Genomic DNA, 18910 nt, shown 5'->3' on the forward strand with positions numbered 1-18910 from the left:
AGGGGACAGAACATAACCAGAAGACACTGACAGCTGCCAGAGGAAGAGAAGGCAGAAACACTACCCTGGGCCCATTCTGTTCAGGGTAAATGGCTCCCGCATATCAACTGCTTTTGAGCCTACTCTTACTCATCCCGGCTGTATTAGTTTGCTAAGGACAGCATAACAACATATCAAAGACTGCATGGATGGGCAGCTTGCATAAGAGACATGGATTGTCTCACAGTTCTGGAGGCTGGAAGTCCAAGATCAAGGCACCAGCAGGGTTGGTTTCCTCTGAGGCCTCTCTCCTTGGCTTGCAGATGGCTGCCCTCCTGCTGCCTCCTCACGTGGTCTTCCCTCTATACGCACATCCCTGGTGTCTCTCTGTGTGTCCACATTTCTTTCTCGTATAAGGATACCAGTCATGTTGTTTTAGGGCCCACCCTAATGGCCTCAAAGGCTCTATCTCCAATATAGTCACATTCTGAGTCACTGGGGGTTAGGGCTTCAATGTATGAATTTTGAGGGGAAAAACAGTCTTTTCAACAAATGATGCTGGAACAATTGTATTTCCACATGCAAAAGAATGAAGTTTAACCCCCACCTCACACCATACAAAAATTAACTTGAAATGGATGTAAGACTTAAAACTCTTAGAGGAAAATGGGTGTAAATCTTCCTGACCTGAAATTAAGCAATAATTTCCTATGATATCTAAAACACAAGCAACAAAAGAAAAATAGGTAAATTGGATTTCTTCAAAATTAAAAACTTCTGTGCTTCAAAGGTCAGCATCAAAAGAGTAAAAGGACAATCCTCAGAATGGGAGAAAATATTTACAAATCATATATTTGTTAAGGGATTTGTATCCAGAATATATAAAAACTCTTTGCAACTTAACAATACAAAAACAAATAACTCAATTTAAATATGGGCAAAGAATTTGAAGAGACATCCTCCAAATAAAATATACAAATGGCCAATAAGCATTAAAAAGAAAATTCTCAATATCACTAAAGATGCTCAACATCATTAGCCATCAGAAAAATGGAAATCAAAACCTCAATGAGATACCATTTTGTACCCACTAAGATGATTATAATTTTTTTAAAAACCGACAATAAAAAGTGTTGAGGAGAATCTGGAGAAACTGGAACCCTCATACATTGCTGGTGGGAATGTAAAATGGTACAGCTGCTTTGGAACAGTTTGGCAGTTTCTCAAATGTTAAACGTAGAGATACCATATGAACCAGCAAGGCCACACTTATGTGTATATATCCAAGAGAATAGAAATATTGAAAACAAATATTCACACAAAAACTTATACATGCATATTCATAGCAGCATTATTCACAGCAGTCAAAAAGTAGAAGCAAACCAATATCCATCAACTGATGAAAAGGTAAGTAAAATGTGCTATTAAATATTCCATACAATGCAATATTATTCAGCCATAAAAAGGAATGAAGTACTGATACATGCTACAACATGGATGAACTCTGAAAACTTATGCTAAGTGAAATAAGCCAGTCACAAAAGATCACATATTATCTAACTCCATTTACATGAAATATCCAGAAAATGCAAATCCATAGAGACAGAATATGTGGTTTCCAGCGGCTGGGAGTTGGGGGGAGGGAGGGAGAATGAGGATTAACAGTTAATGGGTATAGTGTTTCTTTTCTGGGTGATGAAAATGTTCTGAAATTAGATAGTAGTGATGTTTGTACAAATGTGCGAATATACTAAAAGCCTCTGATATTGTATACTTTAAATGAGTGAATTTTATGACATCTGAATTATATCTCAAAAAACAAATAATACATATACATACAACTATACCTCTATAAGAGCAAATGAAATGATTCTTTCAAGTGTAAAGTGAACCCTACGACAGCTATCGTGTCCAGCTGGAGGTCTCCTTGACTTACTCTCAGCTGCATGCTCAATAGCTGAGGTTGCCATTAAATTAGCTAAACAAGCGAGCAGTCACAGTGAGTATTTTATAAGAAAAATGTTGAGTATCACACACAGCCTGCTGGCTTGGATCTGATATAGTGACAGTGGACACTTCCTTAATCTAAATGTCAAAGACTGCAGACAGCCACTGCAAGTTTTGGCAAAACCTGTCATGAAAGCCTAGCAAATGGGAAATTGGGCTTATTTGTGATTTACAAAATGTTTCCTTAAAAAGTATCTGAAATTCACTATTTTAAAGTAAACAACTTTGTGAGGCCCCTTGGCATGTTGGCATATGTTGCAACATAATCAAAACGTCCTACAGTAAGAGACAGCAGACAACCAACTCTGTATGAGGCCCAGTTGGTTGGAGTAAAAGTGCATGAAGTTCCTTTCAGAATTATGAGCATTTATTTTCACATAAAAAATCCAAGAAACAGCTTCATCTGACCTTGACAGGACCCTAGAAGAAACTTCTGCTGCCACATTCCAATCATATGTCCTGAGTAAATAAATGAACCACGTGGTTCCAAAGCTGGTAAATATGATACATTTTACCACTGCTACATTCACTTCAAATTATCTGGAAGGGGCAGAAGACGTTCCAGACTGTTTGTGTTTCTGTCCCTTTCCTGGAGGCTAAGCGGAGTAAATGAGACAGCGGGTGGTATTCTCGGCTCTGGGGTTCTAGCAAGCATTTTTTTTATTTGGGGGTTTGGAGACGATGTTAAAAAATAAAAGTGTGTCCTCCCTCTCTGTCCCTCCACCCCCACTGGAGGACTACAGTAATTCTGTATCCTGAGATCAGTTATTTTTCAAATGCCACAGTAAAATATGCCCAAAGGGTATGGTTTCCATTTGTTCTTGTCACTTAATGCTTAGATAACCTTGGGAAAGTTCCTTAACCTAAGTTACAAAATTCTTTGCAAAGTGGGGTTAATAATGGTACCTTCTTCATAGGGTCAGTGTGAGGACTGATTTAGTGCATGTCAAACAGGACTGCTGCACTGCCACCCTCAGGTGGCACCATCCTCATTACAGGCTGTGGGACTGGCCCCACGTAGAGCTGTGCAGCTCGGTCTGCATGGCCATACGAGGCAGTCCTACCTGACAATGCATATGGTGCACAGCAAACACTCAATAAATGGTAGCCAGTGTGATAATTATTATAGTGACCTTTTCTTGGAAGAAAGGTGAACTTGCCTCTAGATGCTTCAAAGAAGCTTGGGTTAACACCAAAAAGGAAATTAGGCATTTTCCTAGGTGCTTTCACATGCATCATTTCACTTAATCTTCACAACAACTCCATAAGGATATTATCACCTCTCTTTGACAGTTTAAGAAACTGAGACTCAGAGATTTTAAAGAAGTAAAGTTACATGATTATTAAATATTTGAGCCAGAAAAGGAATGCAGGTCTATTAGACCCCTTACCCATACACTGTCCATGGCAGCAAGCTGCAAACTGGTCAGAGTACGCACTCTTCTTTGCTCATCCAGCATCTATTCCTCCTTCTTCTGGAAGCAGCGCCAGATTCTCCAGGACAGAGCCACCCCTCGGACATTTTCAACCCATGTGATTTGGATGACACTATCTCAGGCCTGGCCAATTGGTTTATTCTGTCCCATATGGTCACAGTGACAGTTCAAGGGTGGACACTTAGCCCAAGTCAATCCAATGAAACTCAATCCCAAGACTTTCATTAGAACAGTGGGGAAGACAGGATCTCCTTCTGCTGGACTTGAAACTATAGAGCCTGGACTTTCGAGGGTCCCTCTGAGGAAGGAGCCTGTATACAAAAGATAGCTGAGAAGAGAGAAAGAGAAATTGAATCTGATGACATTTTTAGATCCATCTTTGCTTAGACTACATAAGCTAAAAAATTCCAGGACTTTTTTTTCTCAAACCCATTCAAATTAGTGTTTTTAGGAGGGTATTTTTTTTTTGTCATATACAATTCAAAAAGCCCTGATTAACCCAGGGGAGTGATGAAACTAACGCAGGGAATTCTTAAATCTATTTAAGCACCAAGCCCTTTCTGTAAATGACCTGTTAACAATGCTTATTCTGGTGGTATGTTTACTTTATGAATCTTTATGTACTTTTTTTTTTTGAGGATGATTAGTCCTGAGCTAACATCTGCTGCCAATCCTCCTCTTTTTGCTGAGGAAGATTGGTGCTGAACTAACATCTGTGCCCATCTTCCACTATTTTATATGTAGGATGCCTGACACAGCATGGCTTGGCAAGTGGTGCACAGGTCCACACCTGGGATCCAAACCAGTGAACTCTGGGCTACCAAAGCAGAGTGCATGAACTTAATCACTATGCCACCAGGCTGGCCCCTTTATGTACTTTTTTGTAACTTGACAAAAAGATCAGAAGAGGTAACAAAAGTTGCATTAAAAAATAAAACACCAACTGATGTCAGCATCATGGCAAAGTGAGCTCTCCCAGTAAATTCTCCCCTCAAAGATACAACACAAAGGACATTCATATTCCAACAGAGGACACCCACGCAACACAAAAGACGTCTGAGAGACCCATGCAGCCATAGGTCAGAAGGTGGAGGTGCTGGAGCCTCCCCACCAAGGAAGTGGAACAAGGTAAGAGAACACTTCTCTTCCTCATGGAAGGACAGCAACCCGGGGACTGCACATGGCCTCTGGGAGGAAAGCAGGGAGGGAGCGGCAGCCCTCCATGGGAACGCCATAGATCTCCAAGGTCACTCACAACCCAGGGAAAGCCACCCACAAAGGTGACTAGCTATCACGGGTGTCTTCATCAAGCCAATACTCCAGGAGAGCAGATAGTGAGGACAGGGCAAGAGGCCCCTGAGATCATGCAGGAGAGAGAAAGCACCCCTCCCTCCCACCCGATACCCCAGCCTAGCACATGGGAGCTGTCCTTCAGATCGCAGCGGGCTCAGAATATGCAGCTCTTGACCCCCACCCATTGGTGACAGGTGGAAGCAGTGATTAAATACCACCACAACGTGGAAGCACAAATCCACACTGTCTAGCAGTATGAACAAAATATATTAAATCCCCAGACTAGAAGGAAAATGACAAATACCAGCAATCAATGCTGAGGACACAGAAATCTATAACCTAAACAATAGAGAATTCAAAATCACTATTTAAAAACTCAACAAGTTAAAACAGAATGCAGATAGACAACCCAACGAGTTCAGGAGCTACTTCACAAAAGACATTGAAACTATAAGAAGAACAAATCGGAAATATGAAAGATGAAAACACAATGGATGAGATAAAGCAGGATACGGATTCCCTGAACAATAGAGCTGATATCTTTGAAGAACGAATCAGCAACATTGAAGACAGAAATATGGAAATGCTTCAGACGGAGGAGGAGAGAGAACTAAGACTAAAAAGAAATGAAGAAAAGTCTCCAAGAAATATCCAACTCAATTAGGAAATGCAACATAAGGACTATAGGTATTCAAGAGAGAGAAGAGAAGGAGAATGGAGCAGAAATCTTGTTCAAAGAAGTAATAACAGACAACTCCCCCAAACCTGGTTAAGGAGCTGGAAATCCATGTGGAAGAAGCTACTAGATCTCCTAAATATGTCAATGTGAAAATATCTAGTGAAAGGGATATAGTTGTGAAGCTGGCAAAAGTCAATGACAAAGAAAAAATACTAAGGGCAGCAAGGCAGAAGAAAATAACTTACAAAGGAACCCCCATAATGTTTTCAGCAGATTTCTCATCAGAAACCTTACAGGCTAGGAGAGGGTGGAATGATATATTCAAATCTTGGAAGGACAAAACTTTCATCCAAGGATACTCTAGCCAGCAAAAATATCCTTCAGATATAATGGAGAAATAAAAACTTTCCCAAATAAACAAAAGCTAAGGGAGTTCATTGCCACAAGGACCACCCCCCCCACCCCCCCGAAGAAATCCTCAAGAAGGCCCTCATAGCTGAAAAAACAAGAAGAAAGGCGTTACAAAGCCCTGAGTGAGGAGATAAATAGGTAGACAAAAATCAGGAAAATGTAGCTATCCATCAAAACAGGTTAGCAAATACTCCAGTAAAACATTAAGGATAAAGAGAAGGAAAACACCAAAAACAAAGATAATCTTGTCATTTCAACCACAAAACTCACAAGGTGGAATAATATGTGAGAAAAACAACTTAGGAGGGGAAGAGAAAGGGACTGAATCAGCTAAGTCTAAGGAAAAAGGGGCCATCAGAAAAGGGACTATCTCATCTATGAGACTTTGCATACAAACTTCATGGTAACCACTACACAAAAACATAGAACAGGGACACAAATAATAAATAAGGCAAAAACGAAGAAATCCAGCATAAAAAACTACCTAACCGAATTGGAAATCCGAAATACATGGGACAAGAAACAAAGGAAATGCAGGAGAACCAGAAAACAAGTGATAAAATGGCAACATCAAGCCCTCATATATCAATAATTACTCTAAATTTAAATGGATTGAATTCTCCAATCAAAAGACACAGAGTGGCGAGATGGATTAAAGAACAAGATTCAACAATATGCTGCCTCAGGAGACACATCTCAGCTCCAATGACAAACACGGCTCAGAGTGAAGGGAGGGAAGACAATACTCCAAACTAATGGCAAACAAAAGACAGCAGGTATTGCAATACTTATATCAGACAAAGCAGACTTCAATAAGACAGGTAGAGAGGGACAAAGAGGGGCAGTATATCAGTATATAATGATCAAAGGGACATTCCATCAAGAAGACACAACACATAAATATCTATGCACCCAACACAGCAGCACCAAAGTACATAAAGCAACTATTAACAAACCTAAAAAGAGACATTAACAACAAGACAATAAAAGTAGGGGACCTCCACACCCCACTCACATAAATGGACAGATCATCCAGACAGAAAGCCAACAAAGAAACAGTGGAATTAAACTAAAAAACTAGACCAGATGGACTTAATAGACACATATAGAACACTCCATCCAAAAACAGCAGAATACACATTCTTCTCAAGTGCGCATGAAACATTCTCAAGAATAGACCATGTCTTGGGAAACAAGGCAAGCCTCAATAAGTTTAAGAAGATTGAAATAATAACAGGCATCTTTTCTGACCACAATGCTATGAAACTAGAAATTAACTACAGAGAAAAGCTGAGAAAGGGACAAGTTGTGGAGACTAAACAACATGCTACTGAACAACCAATATATCATTGAAGAAATTAAATGAGAAATCAAAAAATACCTGGAGACAAACAAAAATGAAAACATACCATACCAACTTATACGGGATGCAGCAAAAGCAGTACTAAGAGGGAAATTTGTCAGAATACAGGCTCACCTTACCAAACAAGAAAAATCCCAAAGAAGCTATCTCACACTACACCTAACTGACTGAGAAATAGAAGAACAAACAAAGCCCAAAGTCAGCAGAAGGAGGGAAATAACAAAAATCAGAGTAGAAATAAATGCTATTGAAACAAAAAAGACAGTAGAAAGGCTCAATGAAACAAAGAGCTGGTTCTTTGAGAAGACAAGGAAAATTGACAAACCCCTAGCCAGTCTTACAAAGAAAAAGAGAGAAAGCTCAGATAAAGAAAATTAGAAATGAAAGAGGAGAAACTACAATGGATACCACAGAAATATAAATGATTATAAGAGAATACTATGAAAAGCTATATGCCAACAAATTGGACAATCTAGAAGAAATGGATAAATTCTTAGAGTCTTACAACCTCCAAAAGCTAAATCAAGAAGAAATAGATAATCTGAATAGACCAATCACAAGTAAAGAGATTGAAACAGTAATCAAAAGCATCCGAAAGAATAAAAGTCCAAGACCAGATAGCTTCCCTGATGAATTCTACCAAATATTCAAAGATTTGATACCTATCCTTCTAAAGCTATTCCAGACAATTAGGGAAGACTAAACATTTCCTAACACATTTGATGAGGTCAACATCACCCTGATACGAAAGCTTAACAAAGACAACACAAAAAAGACAAACTACAGGTTGATATCACTGATTAATATAGATGCAAAAATGCTCAACAAAACATTAACCCACATACAGCAATATATCAAAAAGATCATACACCATGATCAAGTAAGACTTATACCAGGGACACATGGATGATTCAACATCTGCAAATCAATCGATGTGATACACCACATTAACAAAATGAGGAATAAAAACCATATGATCATCTCAATAGATGCAGAGAAAGCGTTTGACAAGATCCAACAGCCATTTATGATAAAAACTCTTAACAAAATGGGGATAGAAGGAAATTACCTCAATATAATAAGGGGCATATATGACAAACTCACAGCCAACATCATACTCAAAGGGGAAAAACTGAATGCCATCCCTCTGAGAACAGGAACAGGATAAGGATGCCCACTCTTACCACTCTTACTCGACATAGTACTGGAGGTTTTGGCCAGAGTAATTAGGCAAGAGAAAGGAATAAAAGGAATCCAAATAGGAAATAAAGAAGTGAAACTCTCACTGTTTTCAAATGACATAATTTCATATATAGAAAAGCCTAAAGAATCCATTGGAAAACTATTAGAAATAATCAACAACTACAGTAAAGTTGTGGGGTAGGAAATTAACCTATAAAAAATCAGTGCGTTTCTGTGCTCTAATAACAAACTAACAGAAAGAGAACTCAAGAATACAATCCAATTTGCAATTGCAACAAAAAGAATAAAATATCTAGGAATAAATTTAACCAAGGAGGTGCAAGACCTATACAATGAAAACTATAGGATATTATTGAAAGAAATCGATGATGACATAAAGAGATGGAAAGATATTCTATGCACATGAATTGGAAGAATAAACATAGTTAAAATGTCCATACTACCTAAAGCAATCTACAGATTCAGTGCAATCCCAATCAGAATCCCAATGACATTCTTCACAGAAATAGAACAAAGTATCCTAAAATTCATATGGGGCAACCAAAGACCCTGAATAGCTAAAGCATCCTGAGAAAAAGAACAAAGCTGGAGGCATCACAATCCCTGCCTTCAAAATGTCCTACAAAGCTATAGTGATCAAAACAGCATGGTACTGGTACAAAAACAGGCACACAGATCAATGGGACAGAATTGAAAGCCCAGAAATAAAACCACATGTCTACAGAGAGCTAATCTTCGATAAAGGTGCTAAGAACATACAATGGGGAAAGGAGAGTCTCTTCAATAAATGGTTTTGTGAAAACTGGACAGCCACATGCAAAAGAATGAAAGTAGACCATTATATTATGTCATACACAAAAATAATCTCAAAATGGATCAAAGACTTGAAGGTAAGACCTGAAACCATAAAACTTCTGGAAGAAAATATAGGTAGTACCCTCTTTGACATCGATCCTAAAAGCATCTCTTTAAATACCATGTCTTCTCGGACAAGGGAAACAAAAGAAAAAATAAACAAGTGGGAGTTCATCAGACTAAAGAGCTTCTGCAAGGCAAAGGAAACCAGGACCAAAACCAAAAGACAATCCACCAACTTGGAGAAAATATTTGCAAATCATATATCCAACAAGGGGTTAATCTCCATAATATATAAAGAACTCTCGCAACTCAACAACAAAAAAACAAACAACCCAATCAAAAAATGGGCAGAGGATATGAACAGGCCTTTCTCCAAAGATATACAGATGGCCAATGGCGCATGAAAAGGTGTTAAACATCACTAATCATCAGGGAAATGCAAATCAAAACTATACTCAGATATAACCTTACACCCATTAAAATGGCTATAATCACTAAGATTAAAAATAAAAAATGTTGGAGAGGGTGTGGAGAAAAGAGGACCCTCATACACTGCCTGTGGGAATGCAAACTGGTGCAGCCACTTTGGAAAACAGTACAGAGATTTCTCAAAAAACTAGAAATAGAAATACCATATGACCCAGCTATCCCACTACTGGGTATCTACCCAAACAAGTTGAAATCAACAATCCAATGTAACATATGCACCTCTATGTTCATTGCAGCACTATTCACAATAGCCAAGACATGGAAACTATCCAAGTGCCCATCGATGATGATTGAATACAGATGTGGTATAGATACACAATGGAATACTACTCAGCCATAAAAAAGACAAATTCATCCCATTTGCAACAACATGGATGGACCTGGAGGGTATTATGTTAAGCAAAATAAGCCAGACAGAGAAAGTCAAATACCATATGATTTCACTCATATGTGGAGGATAAACACACGGACAAAGTGAACAGTTCAGTGGTTACCAGGGGAAGGGGGGATGGGGTGGGCACAGGAGGTGAAGGGGAGCACTAATGTGGTGACAGACAAGTAATAATGTACAACTGAAATTTCACAATGATGTAAACTATTATGAACTCAGTAAAAAAAAAAACTTAAAAAATAATAAAAATAAAATAATAGGGACCAGCCCCATTGCCAAGTTGTTAAAGTTCCATGCGCTCCGCTTCAGCTGCCTGGGTTCTCGGGTTCGGATCCTGGGTGCGGACCTACTCTACTCACCAGCCACGCTGTGGAGGCGTCACACATACAAAGTAGAGGAAGACTGGCACAGATGTTAGCCCAGGGCTAATCTTCTGCAAGCAAAAAAAGAGGAGTATTGGTAAGAGATGTTAGCTCAAGGAGAGTCTTCCTCACAAAAAATTAAAAGTAAAAAATAAATTTAAAAGTAAAATAATAAAGTTAAAAATAATAGTAATAAAATAAAAATTAAAAGGAGCAGTTTCCAGAAAAAAGAAAAAGAAGGAATTCCATTTGGTACCTCTCAGATCCCAAACCTAATTCCTAGACTTGTATGTGGTGGTAATTCCCATCTTAACATCCTATGCTCAGACTTTTGAGTTTGGGTTAAGTAATGGTTAGTTTTATATGTCCACTTGGCTAGGCTAGAGAACCCAGCCAAGTTCAATCAAACACTAATCGAGGTGTTGCTGTGAAGGTATTTTGTAGACGTAGTTAACATCTACAATCAGTTACTTTAAATAAAAGAGATTATCCTCAATGATGTAGGTGGGCCTCATCCAATCAGTTGAAAGGCCCTAAGAGCAGAACTGAGGTTTCCCTGTTAGTGCCATTGAGCCAATTCCAACTGCTAGTGACCCTGTATACAGCAGAGCAGTACCCTCCCTAGTCTTTCTGAGGCATTCTCTCACCTTCCAGTGCAGTACCAGACAATGCTCTGCTGTCATTCTTAGGGTTTTCATTTTTTCAGAAGTGGGGCCATTTTTTCAGAAGTGGGTGGTCAGGTCCTTCTTCCTAGTCTGTCTTAGTCTGGAAGCCCCACTGAAATCTGTCCACCATGGGTGATTCTGCTGGTATTTGAAATACCAGTGGCATAGCTTTCAGCAACACACAGCTGCCACAGTATGACAGTCGACAGACAGGTGGTGTGGTTCCCTGACTGGGAAACAAACTCGGGCTGCAGCGGTGAGAGCACCAAATCTTAATCCCTAGCCTGCCAGAGGTTTCCCTGAGGGAGAAATAGTTCCTGGGGACTGCCTTGTTGCCCCTGCCCAAGGGTTTCCAGCCTGCGAGTCTACCATATGGATTTCAGACTTGCCCAGCCAGACCCCACAATCACTAAGCCAGTTCCTTGCAATAATCTCTCTCGATTGATAGATGAAAGAGATCAGTCAATCGATCAGTCGATCATCCTGCTGGTTCTGTTTCTCCAGTAGAACCCTGACGGATACAAGCAGTCATGTCCTGGGTGTCTGTTGGGTACTGTTTAATCTCTAGCCCCAAGAAATGGGGAAAGCCTCCTGAACTCTCCCCTGGGAGTCAGGCCACTATATGCACACCTTCCTTTTCCTCCTTCCCTCCCTGCATCCCCCCTTATCTTCCTTCCAGAGGGCTTGTGCCTGAGAAACATGAGGGCCTCTGTCTGCTGAGAGCACCGTTTCCCCTGATCTGCCTAGCTCCTCACGCATCTGCTGTATGTTAACAGCCGTGATGAAGCCTGGCTTCTCCAATCATAGCTCTATTGCCAGCCTTACTCTTCATCTTTGTCCAATCCCATGAGTTTACCGTATTCCCTCCCTCTCTCCTTCTCAAGACCCCATTTGTCTTCACCAGCGGTTAGACTGATAGCTGTCTCCCAGCATCCATTCCCCCTTCCTCATGGTAATTCCGATATTTAGCCAGCACGTAACTTTCCAGCATAAAGACTGTATTTCTCAGCCTCTTTTTCAGGTAAGTGCGCTCATATGACTAGGTGATAGCCAATGGGACATGAGCAGAAGTACTATGTTCAACTCCCAGGCTCTGCACCAGAAGGAAGGGCATGCCAAAATTAAGCATGGCGATGCTGACACTGGATTTTGTGGGCAACAGCACCACCCTAAAGGGAGCTGAGCAATAAGATGCACAGAGCTCCAGTCCTCTCCTGCCACCTGGACTTCCACCTGGTTTATGGTACCATTGTTTAGAATCTCTGCAGCAACAGCCAAAATTAGATCCTAACCAATACACCACCAAACTTGCCAAAAGAATAACCCCCTCACTCAACCTTTCTACTTCGTGGACCACTGACAATCCTGTTCCCTGACTGCTCCGCCTCCTCCCCACCCTCAAATACGGGTGACTCTGACTCCCAAGGTCTTTCCTTAAATCTAGGTTCTCTACACTTTCTCCCTTGGCAATCTCATCCATTCTCACAGAAGACTTCGAACTCTCCTAAGGCTAACTCATCTCTAAGCACCTGATCTTCTCATCGGACTTCTCCTCGATGAGCTGCTAGCACATCAAATTCCGTATCTTTAAAACCAAACTCATGATTCTCTCTCTCACACACACACACACTCACCGTGGGGTGAGGGGAGACAACATGCTCTCTTCTTGATTTCCTTGTTTTGTAAATGGAGTAAATGACACCATCATCCTGCCAGGAGGCCAAGTTTAAGACTCTAAAGCAGGGGCCACAATTTCAAATGCTCACAGAGACCAGGCAAGGGACAAAAGAAATGTGGAAACTGTGGGGAGTTGGAGAGTTCGTGACCAATCTAAAAAGAGCAACCACTACTTGGCTGATTTCTGACAGGTAGGAAGGTAGGCCCAGTGTTGTGAGATCTTTTGATTTTTCAAAGAAGTAAAAAATTTGGATTTTATGTACTCTCTCGAGATTTTTTTTTAAAGATTTCATTTTTCCTTCTTTTTCCCCAAAGCCCCCCAGTACCAGGTTGTATATTTTTAGCTGTGGGTCCTTCTAGTTGTGGCATATGGGACACCGCCTCAGCATGGCTTGAGAGCAGTGCTATGTCCGCGCCCAGGATTCGAACTGGTGAAACCCCGGGCCACAAAAGCAGAGCTTGCAAACTTAACCACTGGGCCACCGGGCCAGCCCCCTCTCTAGACTTTTTAAACAACAAAAAGCTATCTTCTGCAGAGATGATATTCAAAATACTGAACTCATAATATTTACAGATCAATATGTAAATCAAAAACTGTAAAACATGTCTCATGCTATTTTCTAAATAAACTATATATATAATTAAATGACTTGTTAAATAATATAACTTGTAGCAAAAATAATTCATCAGATCATTCTAGTAAGTGTAAATCATTTGCTGATATTTGGAAATTATTCATCTTTTGATGCAGCTGTCACTGAATTTTGTCCCTCTGAGTCATGATTTGACACGGGAAACAATATCAAATTCTTCCAACAACTTCCCTATTAAATTGATAATCAGGTGAATTTTTTTATTTTATTGAGGTCATAACAGTTTATAACATTGTGAAATTTCAGTTGTACATTATTTACCAGTCACCATATAAATGTGCTCCTTCACCCCTTATGCTCAACCCCCAAGGTGAATTTTTAAGTAGAGAATTTTTCTTTTCTTTTTTTTTTGAGGAAGATTAGCCCTGAGCTAACTACCGCCAGTCCTCCTCTTTTTTGCTGAGGAAGCCTGGCCCCGAGCTAACATCCGTGCCCATCTTTCTCTACTTTATACGTGGGACCCCTACCACAGCACGGCGTGCCAAGCGGTGCCATGTCCGCACCTAGGATTCGAACCGGCGAACGCCGGGCTGCCAAGAAGCAGAACATGCAAACTTAACCGCTGCGCCACCAGGCCGGCCCCTAGAGAATTTTTCTTAATATCAATCACATTGTTTAGTGTCGACTCCTCGGCTTCTGATGAACTAATAGCAATTACATTTAAACAGAGAATAGTTTGAGGGTTTTATACATTCAATATTTCTATTATTGATTGAGTCACAAAAATCACTTATTGAAATACCTTTTAACCAGTTCACTTATTTTACTACTTTTTGTTCCCCCTTAATCCATGGAGCTCCACAAACCAGTTGGCCAAATTTCAGGACTCAATAAACTGAAACAATTGAAGAGTTCATTACATTTTTCACTTTTGTCACCAAATACCTTTTCATATTATCTACTAAGACAATCCAACAGCTTTTCTCTTATAACCACAGGCCCTCTAGGATCAGTTCAAACTGACCCCATCCTATCAACAGAAGGTTTTTTTCTGGGGCAAGCCAAAAATTTGCAAGTCACACAGCCAGAGCATGGGCAGAGAAGAAAGTCTTCACCTGAAATAACACCTGGAACCAAAGACTCTCCACCCACAGAACCAAAGGACTGGGCCGTGACTGGAACTCCAAAGTCAGACTCTCATCAGAAGCAAGGGGTCACTGTCTAGGAAGATCTGCTGTTAAAGCCGCTTCCACACCTTACGGCAAGTGCTTAAAGCCCTCCAGTCAAAACCTGGCCATCAACGCTTCCGCGTACCAGCCTGTGGCCCTAACCTCTTATGTTTTGCCCCAAACCCTGGATCAGGGAGGCCGATTTGAGAGCTTTGCCTCCTTTCTCCTTGCTGGTCAACCCCACAAGAGCCTTTTCTTTTCTCAAAAGCTGATGCGAGGGCCAGTCCCATAGCCGAGCAGTTAAGTTCGCACGCTCTGCTTCTGCGGCCCAGGGTCTCACTGGTTCAGATCCCGGGCGCGGACCTAGCACTGCTCATCAGGCCACACTGAGGCGGCATCCCACATGCCACAACCAGAAGGACTTACAACTAGAATCTACAACTATGTACTGGGGGACTTTGGGGAGAAGGAAAAATTTTAAAAAGCTGTGCCATAATTGGCTTTAATGCCCATCGGGCACAGAACGCCGTTTGTGCGCTAATATAGATACTGCATTTTGTTTAAACGGTATACCTTTTTTCCCACATCAATAATATCTACCGCTTCTGTTTCAAAGTTTCCTTTGTTTGTTTATGTTATGGACTGAATGTTTGCATCTCTGCAAATTCTAGTTAACCCCTGACTCTCCTCCCGAGTGAGGGTATTACAAGGTGGGGCTTTGGGAGGCAAATAGGATTCAATGAGGTCATAAGGGTGGAGGTCATAAAGGACGAGTGCCCTCTAAGAGTCACAAGAGAGCTTCCTTCCTCTGCTCTGCTCTCCACTATGTGAGGATACCACAGAAGTCGGCAGTCTGCAATCCAGAAAAGGGTTCTCACCAGAACCCACCAAGCTGGCACTCTGATCTCAGACTTCCAGCCTCCAGAACCGTGAGGAATAAAGTTCTGTTGCTATGAGTCACCCAGCCTGTGGTACTCTGTTATAGCAACCTGAGTCGACTACCACAGCTTACATACGTTCAATCATTTTATAGTCCATTGAGATAATGTCAGCTCTAACAATTAAAACATTTTTCTCGTACACCTGAAATTATACAATGTTATAAACCATTATGATCTCAGTAAAATTACTGGGAAACAAACATTTTTCTCATAAAGCTAAAATAAATATTGACATTTCCATTAAAATATTAAGGCCCAAACTCTTAAAAACCTATTTTTCAAATGGCTAACCACTCCATATCAGTTCTATTACAGTGAACACAGAGCTTACTGATTTCCAAACTGCTGTCCACTGAGCTTCGATCTTCATTACTTAACTTGCAGTTCTGTTACTTGCTGTGACAGAAAAATAGCTTGTTGAAAGAAAACAATATGAGAATTACCTGACTTTGGCTTCATATTGCTTTATCTAAAATTAATTTGATAACGTACTGCCAAATTAAAACATCCAGATTTTTCCTAAACTTTCGGCTGAAATTCCAGACTCTCTCTTGCATTACAATGGCACTTTTTGTACGAAACCCAGTGACTTTTTTTTAATTGTTGTAAAATATTCCAGTGACTTTTTTTTTTTTTTGCCATGGAAGACTTGCCCTGAGCTAACATCTGTTGCCCACCTTTCTCTTTTTGTATGTGAGCCACCACCACAGCATGGCCACTGACAAGCAGTGTAGGTCCACGCCCAGGAACCAAACCTGGGCCACCAAAGCAGAGCACACCAAATTTAACCACTAGGCTACCAGGGCTGGCCATCCAATAACATTTTAATGGAAAGATTTTTCAATGAAATACAATTTTTCTTGCCCATCAAGTTCAATATGTTGAATTAAATGTCGTTCCCAGTGCCATAAGATCAACAAAAACCATTATCTTCAAAATCTTGAAATTTGTATTTTAAGCAAATTATTAAAACATTTGTTATGTTTCAGCTTCTTTGATGATGATTTAAAATGAACTACATTGACTCATGTTTTCCAAAACGTTTCCTCATTTAGGTCCAACCACATTTCGTAGTAAGTGGGTCCATAGTACCCATGTCCCTATCCATACTATTCTTTTAGAAGTTCTATTATTTTCATGGAAATGCTCAGTTATATTTTATTATACAGTGCTAAAAATTCTGACAGTACCTTCTAAATCTTTTTGATTGCTTTATCCTCACTCTGATAACATTTTGGAGAGTTTTAAGTATGAAATCGATTATGTCTTAAATTTCTTCCTCATTGATGATCACAAATTTTCTTCACTTGAACCACAAGTTTTAACAGCATTCTGATACAGGTTTAACAGCATCCTCACAAAAATACACGTTTAGCAACTTGATCTTTTAACTGGTAACTTTTGAGCACTATTAACATCCAACATTTCTCTCAGTAGCAATAAGCCAAATTACTGATTGAAAAAATCGTTACTTTCCATTCCAGAACTTCAGGTTTTTGCAATAAAATTTATTTAATACAAATTTTATTTTGTGCAGATTCTTGCAGAGGAGCAAAACAAGTTCCAGGTTGGGATGCGCTCTTAACACTCCTTTGTTCTTCTGCAGATTAACAAGATTCATGTTTATTATATTTAAAAGTATTAAAAACTTACCCAGATTTTGTTGTCTCTTTATTCTAGGTATTTGTTAATATTTTATAATAAAATGCATAAATATAAAAACACTGCACACCTGCTACTTTTTGAAATTACGAGTTAACAATAAAATTAAAGTATTTTAAGCTAGTGATACTCCTAAAGAAGTTACTGTTTTGTTAACACATGCAACTGAGCCACAGTCCCTTCAGTGACACAGGCCGTACTGTGTCATGCATGTTTCTCAGATGTCGCTACAATCGGGGGCTGTTTTTCAATGATACTAACATCCTAAAACTATCAGTGCAAACCGCTAAGTTTATATTAAAATGTGGATTATTACCTAACTGTAACACATTGCAATTACTATGATACCATTACCATTTCCCAGGAAGTATTTCACTATTTTAACCATCAGTATGGCGCGGCATGCATACCCGCTAATATCAGCTCTGGCCTGTCGGCTGGATTGGTCCCGAGACCGCCAGTTTGAGCTTCCGGCCGAAACTCCAGAAGATTATCAAGGGTCCTGGATCTGAAGACGGGGCTGCGTCTGGAACGCATCTCTACAAGAGCAGTCTTACTTTTTCGTGTGAGGCACAGAAGTCAAGTGACGCCACACCTGGGCAGCTTCACTAATTGAAGCCGCCTGCCTGCCCCCCACCCCTCATAGTCACTTTAATTTCCCATCCTTAGATTACATTTTCAAAAAATGACGTCCTGTTTTACCAAATTTCCTGAGGCGAGGGTTTAAAAATCCAGACTCCCTACTAGAAACGAGAGGCAAGGGAAACATAAACAGCAATCCCTAAACCAACATCGCAAAAAAGCATCTCGGCACACCTGCACCTCCCGCTCCCCGGTCCACGCCGCCTCCCCCGGCCGCCGGCAGCAGCGCCCCCACCGCCCGCAGCGCCGAGTCTCCGTCCGATCACTTATCACCCGCACCCCGCGATCACACGCGTCCGGAAGACAAACTCCTCCCTCCCCGCCGGCATCCCTGCATCCGCCCACGGGCCCACGAAGTCCGAATCTCTTGGTTCCCCTTCACAGAGCCTGTGCTCCGGCCCAACAGGACTTCCTTCCCCGGAGATGGTGGGCACGCACACCGCCAGGCCTTGCTCACAACGGGCTCCCCGGCCTGGGGCACCCTCCTGCCTCACTTCTGCTCGCCGGCACCCGGCAAGGCCTGGCACAAAAGCAAGGCCTCGGAAGGCCTTCCGGGATTCCCTCGCGGGCCGGACCATTTCCTGCGCGGCCCCAGCTCCTCTCTGACCGTTGGCCTCTCCAAGAACTCCTCCCGTTCGTTCTCAGACGGCAGGGGCCCGGCAGGAGTCATTTCCGGGGCCCCGCGCAGGGCAGGCTTCGGGGCTTGCCCAATGACTCAACAAACGAGGGCGCTCCGTCGGGCCAGCAGCCGCACCTACTGGGTGCGGGCACTGTGGTCGGCGCTGGGACAAGGACCCTGCTCAAAGGAGCTTAGTGGCAGTTCACTAGTTCAAAGAGTTACAAGTGCTGTGAAGAGTATGGAAGTCACTGGAACGCTGCCTCGCTCGCAGGGCCGCAGGCGCAGCCAGAGCCTCGCGCTCGCCCCAGTTCCTCCGCCAGCCCGCACCGCCTCGTCTCCCGAAGCGCGACACACCACCGAGCTCGCGCTTCTCGCGCTGCCAAGTCTGCACAGCCGCACACTCTCAGTCCCAGAGTTCCCCGCGCCTCGCCCAGCTGGCTGGGCACCCTCTTCCCGACAGGACCCGGGAGC

The 18910-nt window shown here is 41.5% G+C and overlaps 1 protein-coding gene across 14 annotated transcripts in view; it reads right to left on the reverse strand.

Moving 5' to 3' along the window:
- Window positions 1-18899, reverse strand: part of LOC123279527 (uncharacterized) — a 79293-nt gene extending 60394 nt beyond the window's left edge. For 5 of the 14 annotated variants that reach the window (XR_011496493.1, XM_070493079.1, XM_070493081.1 and 2 more), the window contains exons 1-2: window positions 17589-18836; window positions 3378-3750 (exon numbers count right to left, since the gene is read on the reverse strand). Coding sequence is in view for 8 of the 14 variants with exons in the window: in XM_070493079.1 (XP_070349180.1) it covers window positions 3378-3446 (69 nt within the window). In the remaining 6 variants the exon portion in view is untranslated. Of the gene's footprint in view, window positions 1-809; window positions 3751-10468; window positions 10543-15847; window positions 15930-17588 lie in introns of those variants that run through there. The other 9 variants (XM_070493086.1, XM_070493082.1, XR_011496492.1 and 6 more) reach the window with 9 other exon arrangements.
- Between the last annotated feature and the right edge of the window lie 11 nt (window positions 18900-18910).

This window comes from Equus asinus, chromosome 21, assembly GCF_041296235.1.
Source record: "Equus asinus isolate D_3611 breed Donkey chromosome 21, EquAss-T2T_v2, whole genome shotgun sequence".
Classification (NCBI taxonomy): Eukaryota; Metazoa; Chordata; class Mammalia; order Perissodactyla; family Equidae; genus Equus; species Equus asinus.